Below are 12,612 nucleotides of genomic sequence, written 5' to 3'. Positions count from 1 at the left end.
CTTGACTTATGAACTTAATTGGTTCCCAGACAGTGTGTATCCCAAAAATTAATTTCCCATAGGAAACCATTAAAATGAGAATAATCTGTTCCCACGTCCCCATAAAACATAATTTTCTACTCATCTAAGCCTTAAAACGACACAAAACATACCTTATTTTATGTATAATAAATGGTCTATGGTATTATAATTAAAGAAATTAACTGCGCTGGGTAATAAAGTGGTTTTATTTACCTTTGTGATGGTCGTTGATGGCTTGATGGAATGGAGTGTCTGGTTTCATCAGCATTAAACACTTGATGAGGAACATAGCCGCCTTCTTTCACCATCTTGATTCCTTGTAGGTGCTTTCTCTGCCATAATTTTACCTAGTTCCTCATCAATTGTGTTCTGTTTAGCTGGGTTGATAGCTTTTTGCATCAAGTGTACACATGGCTTGTGCGGGTTATTTGTGGAGCCTGATTGATGGGATATTTTAACCTTGCAGTCTACACTCTGCCTTTGAACTATCAAAGTTGAAAGTATCTCACTGTCGTCTGCTTGTCTCTTTAATGTTTAAACCACCTCCTCTCACTGCTGCGTTCTTGACCAATCAACCAACCAACTTTTTATTAAAAAAAAGGAAAAAAGTTAAACGTACACCAAACATAAAAAAGGTCAGATTTCACTTTTGAGTCTCCTTCTTGACTTTGAGGAATTCGGCCATGTTGGAGAAGTATTTCTGGTTGGCCTCCGCCACTTTTTTCTCCGCCGCTTGCGGGTTGACGATTTCCAGGCCCTGGCGAGGAGATGAAAGGGTTAACGCGGGCTCGGTTTGGGCAACAGGTTTTTGGCTGTCGGATTTACCTGAAGGGGAGTGAAGGCCACGCTGGAACTGGTTCCCGACGAGCGATCTCTCACCGTGGATTTGCCGCCATATGTCATGCTCTGCTTCTGCAAAGTTCTCTGTTGGAAAAGGCAAAAAAACGCCTTACTATACATGGTGTTTTTTTTGCTAAAAAATGCCATGGTCATTTTTTTCGGCTAACGACATACTATACATGGTCGTTTTTTCAGAAAAAAAAACGCCTTACTATACATGGTCGTTTTTTTCGGCTAAAAACACCTTACTATACATGGTCGTTTTTTGCGGCTAAAAACACCTTACTATACATGGTCGTTTTTTTCGGCAAAAAACGCCTTATTATACATGGTCGTTTTTTTCGGCAAAAAACGCCTTACTATACATGGTCGTTTTTTTTGCTAAAAAATGCCATGGTCATTTTTTTCGGCTAAAAATGCCATACTATACATAGTCGTTTTTTCAGAAAAAAAAAACGCCTTACTATACATGGTCGTTTTTTTCGGCTAAAAACGCCTTACTAATCATGGTCGTTTATTTCGGCAAAAAACGCCTTACTATACATGGTCGTTTTTTTTGGTCAAAAACGCCTTACTATACATGGTAGTTTTTTTGGGTCAAAAACGCCTTACTATACATGGTCGTTTTTTTCGGCTAAAAACGCCTTACTATACATGGTCGTTTTTTGCGGCTAAAAACGGCTTACTATACATGGTCATTTTTTTCGGAATAAAATGCCTTACTATACATGGTCGTTTTTTTTCGGCAAAAAACGCCTTACTATACATGGTCGTTTTTTTCGGCAAAAAACGCCTTACTATACATGGTCGTTTTTTTCGGCAAAAAACGCCTTACTATACATGGTCGTTTTTTTCGGCAAAAAACGCCTTACTATACATGGTCGTTTTTTCGGCAAAAAAACGCCTTACTATTCATGGTCGTTTTTTTTCGGCAAAAAACACCTTACTATACATGGTCGTTTTTTTTGGTCAAAAACGCCTTCTATACATGATAGTTTTTTTGGGTCAAAAACGCCTTACTATACATGGTCGTTTTTTTCGGCTAAAAACGCCTTACTATACATGGTCGGTTTTTTTTTCGTAAAAAACGCCTTATTATACATGGTCGTTTTTTGCGGCTAAAAACGCCTTACTATACATGGTCGTTTTTTTCAACAAAAAACGCCTTACTATACATGGTCATTTTTTTCGGCTAAAAACGCCTTACTAATCATGGTCGTTTTTTGCGGCTAAAAACGCCTTACTATACATGGTCGTTTTTTTGCGGCTAAAAACGGCTTACTATACATGGTCATTTTTTTCGGAATAAAATGCCTTACTATACATGGTCGTTTTTTTTCGGCAAAAAACGCCTTATTATACATGGTCGTTTTTTTCGGCAAAAAACGCCTTACTATACATGGTCGTTTTTTTCGGCAAAAAACGCCTTACTATACATGGTCGTTTTTTTCGGCAAAAAACGCCTTACTATACATGGTCGTTTTTTTCGGCAAAAAACGCCTTACTATACATGGTCGTTTTTTCGGCAAAAAAACGCCTTACTATACATGGTCGTTTTTTTCGGCAAAAAACACCTTACTATACATGGTCGTTTTTTTTGGTCAAAAACGCCTTCTATACATGATAGTTTTTTTGAGTCAAAAACGCCTTACTATACATGGTCGTTTTTTTCGGCTAAAAACGCCTTACTATACATGGTCGGTTTTTTTTTCGTAAAAAACGCCTTATTATACATGGTCGTTTTTTGCGGCTAAAAACGCCTTACTATACATGGTCGTTTTTTTCAACAAAAAACGCCTTACTATACATGGTCATTTTTTTCGGCTAAAAACGCCTTACTAATCATGGTAGTTTTTTGTGGCTAAAAACGCCTTACTATACATGGTCGTTTTTTGCGGCTAAAAACGGCTTACTATACATGGTCATTTTTTTCGGAATAAAATGCCTTACTATACATGGTCGTTTTTTTCGGCAAAAAACGCCTTACTATACATGGTCGTTTTTTTCGGCAAAAAACGCCTTATTATACATGGTCGTTTTTTTCGGCAAAAAACGCCTTACTATACATGGTCGTTTTTTTCGGCCAAAAACGCCTTACTATACATGATAGTTTTTTTGGGTCAAAAACGCCTTACTATACATGGTCGTTTTTTTCGGCTAAAAACGCCTTACTATACATGGTCGGTTTTTTTTTTCGTAAAAAACGCCTTATTATACATGGTCGTTTTTTGCGGCTAAAAACGCCTTACTATACATGGTCGTTTTTTTCAACAAAAAAACGCCTTACTAATCATGGTCGTTTTTTGTGGCTAAAAACGCCTTACTATACATGGTCGTTTTTTTGCGGCTAAAAACGGCTTACTATACATGGTCATTTTTTTCGGAATAAAATGCCTTACTATACATGGTCGTTTTTTTTTTCGGCAAAAAACGCCTTATTATACATGGTCGTTTTTTTCGGCAAAAAACGCCTTACTATACATGGTCGTTTTTTTCGGGAAAAACGCCTTACTATACATGGTCGTTTTTTTCGGCTAAAAACACCTTACTATACATGGTCGTTTTTTGCGGCTAAAAACACCTTACTATACATGGTCGTTTTTTTCGGAAAAAAACGCCTTATTATACATGGTCGTTTTTTTCGGCAAAAGACGCCTTACTATACATGGTCGGTTTTTTTTTCGTAAAAAACGCCTTATTATACATGGTCGTTTTTTGCGGCTAAAAACGCCTTACTATACATGGTCGTTCTTTTCGGCTAAAAACGCCTTACTATACATGGTCGGTTTTTTTTTCGTAAAAAACGCCTTATTATACATGGTCGTTTTTTGCGGCTAAAAACGCCTTACTATACATGGTCGTTTTTTGCGGCTAAAAACGCCTTACTATACATGGTCGTTTTTTGCGGCTAAAAACGCCTTACTATACATGGTCGTTTTTTGCGGCTAAAAACGCCTTACTATACATGGTCGTTTTTTGCGGCAAAAAACGCCTTACTATACATGGTCATTTTTTTCGGAATAAAATGCCTTACTATACATGGTCGTTTGTTTCGGCTAAAAACGCCTTACTATACATGGTCATTTTTTTTCAACAAAAAACGCCTTACTATACATGGTCGTTTTTTTTGGGTCAAAAAACGCCTTATTATACATGGTCGTTTTTTTCGGCAAAAAACGCCTTACTATACATGGTCGTTTTTTTCGGCAAAAAACGCCTTACTATACATGGTCGTTTTTTTCGGCAAAAAACGCCTTACTATACATGGTCGTTTTTTTCGGCAAAAAACGCCTTACTATACATGGTCGTTTTTTCGGCAAAAAACGCCTTACTATACATGGTCGTTTTTTTCGGCAAAAAACGCCTTACTATACATGGTCGTTTTTTTTCGGCTAAAAACGCCTTACTATACATGGTCATTTTTTTTCAACAAAAAACGCCTTACTATACATGGTCGTTTTTTTTGGGTCAAAAAACGCCTTATTATACATGGTCGTTTTTTTCGGCAAAAAACGCCTTACTATACATGGTCGTTTTTTTCGGCAAAAAACGCCTTACTATACATGGTCGTTTTTTTCGGCAAAAAACGCCTTACTATACATGGTCGTTTTTTTCGGCAAAAAACGCCTTACTATACATGGTCATTTTTTTTTCGGCAAAAAACGCCTTACTATACATGGTCGTTTTTTTCGGCAAAAAACGCCTTACTATACATGGTCGTTTTTTTCGGCAAAAAACGCCTTACTATACATGGTCGTTTTTTTCGGCAAAAAACGCCTTACTATACATGGTCGTTTTTTTCGGCAAAAAACGCCTTACTATACATGGTCGTTTTTTTCGGAATAAAATGCCTTACTATACATGGTAGTTTTTTTCGGCTAAAAACGCCTTACTATACATGGTCGTTTTTTTCGGCTAAAAACGCCTTACTATACATGGTCATTTTTTTTTCAACAAAAAACGCCTTACTATACATGGTCGTTTTTTTGGGTCAAAAACGCCTTACTACATGGTCGTTTTTTTCGGCTAAAAACGCCTTACTATACATGTTCGTTTTTTTCGGCTAAAAACACCTTACTATACATGGTCGTTTTTTGCGGCTAAAAACGCCTTACTATACATGGTGGTTTTTTTATGCTAAAAATGCCTTACTATACATGGTCATTTTTTAATGCTAAAAACGCCTTACTAAACATGGTCGTTTTTACCGCTAAAAATGCCTTACTATACATGGTCGTTTTTTTCGTCTAAAAACGCCTTACTATACATGGTCATTTTTTTTTCAACAAAAAACGCCTTACTATACATGGTCGTTTTTTTGGGTCAAAAACGCCTTACTACATGGTCGTTTTTTTCGGCTAAAAACGCCTTACTATACATGGTCGTTTTTTTCGGCTAAAAACGCCTTACTATACATGGTCGTTTTTTTCGGCTAAAAACGCCTTACTATACATGGTCGTTTTTTGCGGCTAAAAACGCCTTACTATACATGGTCATTTTTTTCGGAATAAAATGCCTTACTATACATGGTCGTTTTTTTCGGCTAAAAACGCCTTACTATACATGGTCGTTTTTTTCGGCAAAAAAACGCCTTACTATACATGGTCGTTTTTTTCGGCAAAAAACACCTTACTATACATGGTCGTTTTTTTTGGTCAAAAACGCCTTACTATATACATGATAGTTTTTTTGGGTCAAAAACGCCTTGCTATACACGGTCGTTTTTTTCGGCTAAAAACGCCTTACTATACATGGTCATTTTTTTCGGAATAAAATGCCTTACTATACATGGTCATTTTTTTTCAACAAAAAACGCCTTACTATACATGGTCATTTTTTTCGGCAAAAAACGCCTTACTATACATGGTCGTTTTTTTCCGCAAAAAACGCCTTACTATACATGGTCATTTTTTTGTCAACAAAAAACGCCTTACTATACATGGTCATTTTTTTCAGAATAAAATGCCTTACTATACATGGTCGTTTTTCTCGGCAAAAAATGCCTTACTATACATGGTCATTTTTTTTCAACAAAAAACGCCTTACTATACATGGTCGTTTTTTTTTTTCGGCAAAAAATGCCTTACTATACACGGCCGTTTTTTTCCAGCAAAAAACGCCTTATTATACATGGTTGGTTTTTTCGACAAAAAATGCCTTACTATACATGGTCATTTTTTTTTCAACAAAAAACGCCTTACTATACATGGTCGTTTTTTTTTCGGCAAAAAATGCCTTACTATACACGGCCGTTTTTTTCCAGCAAAAAACGCCTTATTATACATGGTTGGTTTTTTCGGCAAAAAATGCCTTAAAAATGCCATGGTCATTTTTTCTGCGAAAAACGCCTTACTATACATGGTCTTTTTTTTTTCGGCAAAAAAATGATTTTTTTCTGCTAAAAACGCCTTCTCATACATAGTCACCGTCGTTGTTTTGTTGTTCTTTGTTTTTTTACCTGTAGCGATTTGGATATTCTGGCCTTGGAGGCGTCGTTGACCTGCGCCTGCCTGACGCGTCCGCTGCCGCTTTTGCCCAACTGACCCAGACTGAAGCCCAAATCCTCCTGGTAGGCGTCGTCCTCGATCTGCGAGCGCGACAAAAACGATTGGTCACCATCAAGCCGTGTCCAGTCTTGTTTTTTGTGGGGATTTTTTTTTTGTTTGCGACGGTCAATCGTTGGCGTACTTCGGCAAAGGTCATCCTGTTAGCATGTTTCCTGATCTCGGTCAGACCCAGACGCTCCTTCATCTTTCGATACCTTCAAAATAAAAGAAGGTAAGAGTTTGTTTTTTTTTTTGCTTGGGGGGGTCTGGGGAGGGTCCCGGGCATACCTCCTGCCTCCCCTCTTCTTCCTCTGGCCGTCCAAAGGAGCCGGTAGCGGTTTGACCTGCTTGACAGGCGCCGCTTCCTGCCACTTGTCGAACTTCCTCTCGATTTCTTCTTTCAAGTCGTAACCGACCTGCAGCGACGCCACAAAGATGGTTACAACTGTATAGTGGCTCTTTGCAATTTTTGGAACGATGATACTAGTGCAGCGTGTTCTACCGGAGACACATTCTTCACGTGTTCAACACGCTAGGCCAATAAAGATGATTCTGATTTTAAAAAAGTTGTTTTCTAGACTTGGAACGGATTAATTGTTTTTACATTGATCATAATGGAAGGTATTGCTTCAGTTTTCAAAACCGCTACCTTTCCGTCAGAGCTCTCGTGGAAACTGTCCACTCTGGAAGCCAAAGTGCATTTGGCGGACACCAGACGGGCCGCCTTCCTCCTGAGATCCTGAAAGGAAACAGAGAGAAAGCGTCAAATTCGGTTTAATGGGACTTTTTTGGTGTGAGTTGAAGAGCTTCATCTGGACAAAAGTAGTGCTTTTGTGCCATCTTATGGCACTTTGTTAGTATAAGTTGGGGAGCTTCATTTGAGGAGTTACGGAGCATCATTTGGACAAAAGTAGTGCTTTTGTGCCATTTCATGGCAATTTGTCAGTGTGAGTTGGGGAGCTTCATTTGAGGAGTTGAGGAGCTTCATTTGGACAAAAGCACGGCTTTTGTCCAATTCCATGGCACTTTGTTGTTATGGGTTGAGGAGCGTCATTTGGACAAAAGTACTGCTTTTGTCCAATTTCATGGTACTTTGTTGGAGTGAGTTGAAGAGATTTATTTGGACTAAAGTAGTGATTTTGTGCCATTTCATGGCACTTCACTTTGTTGGTGTGAGTTGAGGAGCTTCATTTGGACAAAAGTAGTGATTTTGTGCCATTTTACGGCACTTGGTCGGTGTGGGTTGAGGAGTTTCATTTGGACAAAATAAGCACTTTTGTCCAATTTCACGGCGCTTTGTCGGTGTGCAATGACTTACGGGCGGCAGCGTCTGCACCACGTCGCAGTGGTAGATGAATCCGGTGTGGGGCAGCAGCGACGTGCTGCTGAAACCCGACAGCGTTCGCCTCTGAGCCCCCAGCAGCATCAAGTTGCAGGCGGGCATCTTGGACAGGTTGGTCAGACCGCCGGCGATACCTGACGGGAGGGGGGGGGGGGGGGGGGGGGGGGCACGGCGCCAACCGTCACTCAGCGAGCGGTCGGACAGACGGCGACAAAGAAAGGCGCTGGCCCACCCATGAGCTTGGCGGCGGTGGACGCCCCGACGATGATGGAGAGATTGGGCGCGATGAAGGACATCCTGGACTCCACGTACTCGTAGATCCGGTGCTTGGATTGGTTGAGCTCCAAAGCCATGTCGCACGACTCCTCCAGCTGCTTCAGCTCCGCCTCGTTCAGCTGGGACCTCCGCGCACGCGGTTCAAAAACACATTTGACGACGCCGCCATCTTGATTCCAGATCAAAACATTGTTCCACAAATTCTGCCTAGCAACAAGCGACCGGCTGTCCCGATGAGCAAATAAGGGAAACCCCGCCCACCCGATGGCGAGCAGCTATCAATTAGCTAGCTAGCTATCTATAGCTATCTTCTGTGACTGTAAAGTGACCTTGAGAGTTTTGAAAGGCGCTTTTAATAAATAAAAAGTATTATTATTATTATTATTATTATTATTAGTAGTAGTAGTAGTATTATTAGTATTATTATTATTAGTATTCGGAGCAGTATTAGCAGCAGTATTAGCAGTAGTAGTAGTAGTAGTAGTAGTATTAGTAGCAGTATTAGTAGCAGTATTAGTAGCAGTAACAGTATTAGTAGCAGTAGCAGTATTAGTAGCAGGAGCAGTATTAGTAGCAATAGCAGTAGTAGTAGTAGTAGTATCATTTGCTAGCTACTTGCTATCTATTAGCTATCTGGCAAGCTAGCTATGTAGCGCACTATCTATTCACTATCTAGTTGGCTGGCTAGCTGGGTGCCTAACAATCGGCCAGGTTTCTATCTATTTCAGTTACTTCCGGGTTGAGTGAAGGCAGGCGCATGTGGCTGCCGCTGCTCATCCACAGAAAAACTGATCCTGTGACTGTAAAGTGACCTTGAGAGTTTTGAAAGGCGCTCTGAAATCAAATGAAATGTATTATTATTATTAGTAGTAGTAGTAGTATTATTAGTCGTATTAGTAGTGGTAGTATTATTAGTAGTAGTAGTGTTAGTAGTAGTATTAGTAGTAGTCGTATTAGTAATAGTAGTAGTATTAGTAATAGTAGTAGTAGTAGTATTAGTAGTAGTATTAGTACTAGTACTAGTATTAGTACTAGTACTAGTATTAGTATTAGTATTCCTTGTGTGTTCTACATACTTGGCAATAAAGATGATTCTGATTCTGATTAGTATTAGTAGTGTTAGTAGTAGTAGTATCAGTTGCTAGCTATTTGCTAGCTATTAGCAATCTATTAGCTATCTGGCTGGCTAGGTAGCTATCTATCCAGCTCGCTATCTATTTGAGTTACTTCCGGATTGAGTGAACGCTAACGCGTGTGGCTGCCGCTGCTCACCCACAGAAAAACTGATCCTGTGACTACGAAGTGACCTTGATAGTTTTGAAAGGCGCTTAGAAATGAAATGTATTATGATGATGATGATGATGATCGTCTCACCCCTGCGTGGTGGAAGCGGTGACGCTCACCACCATGATGGTGGCGTTGGTGAGGATCTGCTGTAAAGTCTCGTTGTTTTTACACTTCTCCAGGTTGTTGCCCAGTTCCTAAAAACAAAGAGAGAAAAAAAAATAAACATATTTTACTACATTTGCGGTCCTCAAAATTGTTCTTCTGCTGTTCGCCGAGTTTGCGTTCAATCCCGAATTTCATGTTGGAATCTCACCTTGACCGTGCGGATGTAATCTAAAGAATCGGGCACCAGCGATTCCAGTTCGGGGAACCTTTTGGAGTATTTGTCGCGGGTGAACTTGTGAATGATATCTGGAGGGCAAAAAAAAAAAAAACATTAAAAATGAAGATTTAGGTCGACGCCAGGTGACGGACAGATGCGCCGACGTTCGGTGGGCAGCCTTGGCCACTCACTCAGCTCGTTATCGATCTCCACCGTCAGGTTATTGGCCGCCACGATCAATCGGTATTCGGGGTCCGCCTCCACGGGGCCTGACACTGCACAGCACAAAAAAGATAGAAACAACAACAAACTAAGCACAATAATAAGAATAAAAACAAGAAGAAGAGTAATAACAATAGCAACAAGAAGAAGAATAATAATAATAATAATAATCATCATCATCATCATAAAATTAACATAAGAATAAAAATAACATAACAAAAATAACAAGAATAAAAATAAATGAATAACATATAATAATAATATACAAATAATATTAAAAGAATAATTATATAATAATAGTAATCACACAATGATAATAATACGATAGAGATAATAATAATATAATAACAATATAATGATAATAAAAAAATATCACAACAATAAAAATAATATAATAATAATAAAAAAATAAAATAAAATAAGAATATAATTAAAATAGATAATCATCATAATTATAATAATTGTAATAATAGTACTAATAAAAATAATGTAAAAATAGTAATAACACAATGATAATAATATGATAGAGATAATAATAATAATAAAACAACATTATAATAAAAATAACATAAAAGAAAAAAATAACAAATAAAAATAGTATAGTAATAGTAATAACACAATGATAATGACAATGATAGAGATAGTAATAATAATAATATAATAACAACAACAATAAAAATAACATAATTCAAAATAATAATATAATAATAATCAGAAAGCCTTTAATAGTCCCACAATGGGGTAATTCACAATATAAAGCACCAACATTGAAAATGAGGATAAAAAAATAAAGTATTGCAACAGTATTACAACAACAACAATCATAATAATAATAATAATAATAATAATAATAATAATAATAATAATAGTAATAATAATAATCATCATCATAATAATACAAGTAAATAATAATCCAAACTTTTTTAGCTCACCTTCTGATAACTTGCGCTGCTTTCCGACATATACTGATATCTTCTCCATGATATCAGAAAACTGTAACACAAGAGCTTCATGAAGAACCACAGCGGCAGACATTTTGACACAATCCCACGTCAAGATGGCAACGGGTGCAAGAAGGTTAGCTGCAGTGTTTCAAAGTTTAAAAAAATCCCCCCATCATTTCAACGCTGATTTTACATCCTAAAACGTACCTGTTTGCTATTTCGGAGTTTTGCGATGGCCGCGACGCTGTCCGCTTTACTGTAGTCCACTTCCATCTCCTCCGGGATGTCTTCCAGCCCGCCATCGTTCCTCCCGTGGGAGGCTTCTCCGTCGCTGTCACCTTCCTCTCCTTCTGGATAGAGGCCATCCTCGCCCTCGTCGCCCGCTTCCTCCAAGTCGGCGAGGAGCTCGTCTGCCAGAGACATCTGCAACCGGTGGCAAAAATAGTGATGGTTGACATTGTTTTGGTGGGATTTTCTAAGCTATGCATTTTATGATGACATATTACACGTTTCCCTCCATGCTGGTTCTTGAAATTTCCGAATACAACAACGAGAAACGGGGGAAAAAAACGGATTGAAGTTTACGCTCTTTTTGCAAACACTACAGTTTATAAAGGTTAGTAAGTTGTATTTTTATAACTCATAGAAGTGGTAGAATATATATTTGTCTCCATAACTGCCAAGTTTCAAGCAAAAAGAACCATTAGCATATATATTTCTAGAGCTCGCCATTTTCTTTCCTTGTATTCAGTGACAGCCATTTTTGATTTCTGATGAAAATCTGCCTGCATTCGATCGTTGATATTTGCAAATTTATGTTTTGAATCTTTTCTTGTATTTTCTGTTCTTGTTTAGAATTTCAAAAGCTTTCCAATGGTACCTCACTCGTTAAGATCTGCCAAAACTTAAGAAAGTTATGATAGTTTAAACTGTAATAAAGAACTCGGTCACATATTTTCATTGTTTTAACTGTGTCATTACAGGCAGAAAATCCCCATATTTCGAAAAATCCATTATTTCCTCATTATTTGTCACACATTAATCTATACATCATTTGAAAGCTATTTAAATGCACTTTAATACAGTATTAGAACATGCGTGATAAATTATTATTATTATTTTTTGTCACATCCCTACAATTATAGAATGCTCGATGCATTTGAGTAGGAAAGCATGTCAGTCAGACTCTCGAACATTTTATCCACGAAACGACAAGTTGATGACCCAGCAACAATCAAATCCGTACTCTTAAATGAATTACACCCATAAACGACAATACAAAGTACGTACCTATAAGGATTGCGTTAACAATAACAAAGTACATGTGAAGCCACTGCGTTGAGTTTACGTTCGCGTCCATGATAGCCAACGCTGGCTAACGCTAATAAACACTCTCGCACGCACAAAAACTTACCTGGGATTTTCTGACTTTACGAGATTAATAAATAAAGGAGATAAGCGTCCTTAGTCGGGTGAAAACCCTTTAAAATTATCTCATCAAGGGGGCTCGTTTTGCCTTCTATAACGTACATGGACGAAGCGCGGACACTGCCTGTCGCGGGATTAATACGTCGCCACACCAGACGGCATTGTGGGAAACGACGATCATCCCTGTCGCGTGTTCTACGTCACCATACTAGAATGTGTCGTGGAAAATTGTGTTAGAGTCAGCCATCAGTTAAACAGAAATCAGTAAGCAGCTTTTCCGTTTCCTTGTGCGTGGGTATGTGTGTGAAGGCGAGTTTTGCCTTCTATAAAACAAATTGATTAAGCTCGGACATTGCCTGTCGTGTGAATAATACGTCACCAAAC

General features: G+C 38.4%; 1 protein-coding gene across 1 annotated transcript; it reads right to left on the bottom strand.

Annotated features, from left to right (window-relative positions):
• Positions 1-581: 581 nt before the first annotated feature.
• prpf31 (PRP31 pre-mRNA processing factor 31 homolog (yeast)) lies at positions 582-12,368 on the bottom strand. The gene is made up of 14 exons (XM_088998404.1): positions 12,215-12,368; positions 11,008-11,223; positions 10,789-10,849; positions 9,826-9,909; positions 9,626-9,723; positions 9,400-9,506; positions 7,982-8,151; positions 7,726-7,883; positions 7,057-7,146; positions 6,696-6,823; positions 6,550-6,622; positions 6,320-6,448; positions 847-945; positions 582-778 (listed from the first exon to the last, which is right to left on the bottom strand). Exons 2-14 carry the CDS (start codon positions 11,221-11,223, stop codon positions 665-667), a joined length of 1,527 nt encoding a protein of 508 aa, XP_088854530.1. The 5' UTR covers positions 12,215-12,368; the 3' UTR covers positions 582-664.
• Positions 12,369-12,612: the final 244 nt, after the last annotated feature.

The sequence above is a fragment of the Hippocampus bargibanti genome, linkage group LG06, assembly GCF_051943395.1.
Source record: "Hippocampus bargibanti isolate YZ-2025 linkage group LG06, ASM5194339v1, whole genome shotgun sequence".
Lineage (NCBI taxonomy): Eukaryota > Metazoa > Chordata > Actinopteri > Syngnathiformes > Syngnathidae > Hippocampus > Hippocampus bargibanti.
The sequence above is the reverse complement of the archived record's forward strand: the minus strand, read 5'-3'. Positions and strand labels throughout refer to the sequence as shown.

Coding starts and splice junctions, on each gene's coding strand:
- prpf31 (XM_088998404.1), bottom strand. CDS start 11,223: ATGTCTCTGGCAGACGAGCTCCTCGCCGACTTGGAGGAAGCGGGCGAC. Junction 7,147..7,725: donor TGGTGCAGACGCTGCCGCCC/GTAAGTCATTGC, acceptor GTTTCCTTTCAG/GATCTCAGGAGGAAGGCGGC. Junction 6,449..6,549: donor ACAGGATGACCTTTGCCGAA/GTACGCCAACGA, acceptor TCGCGCTCGCAG/ATCGAGGACGACGCCTACCA.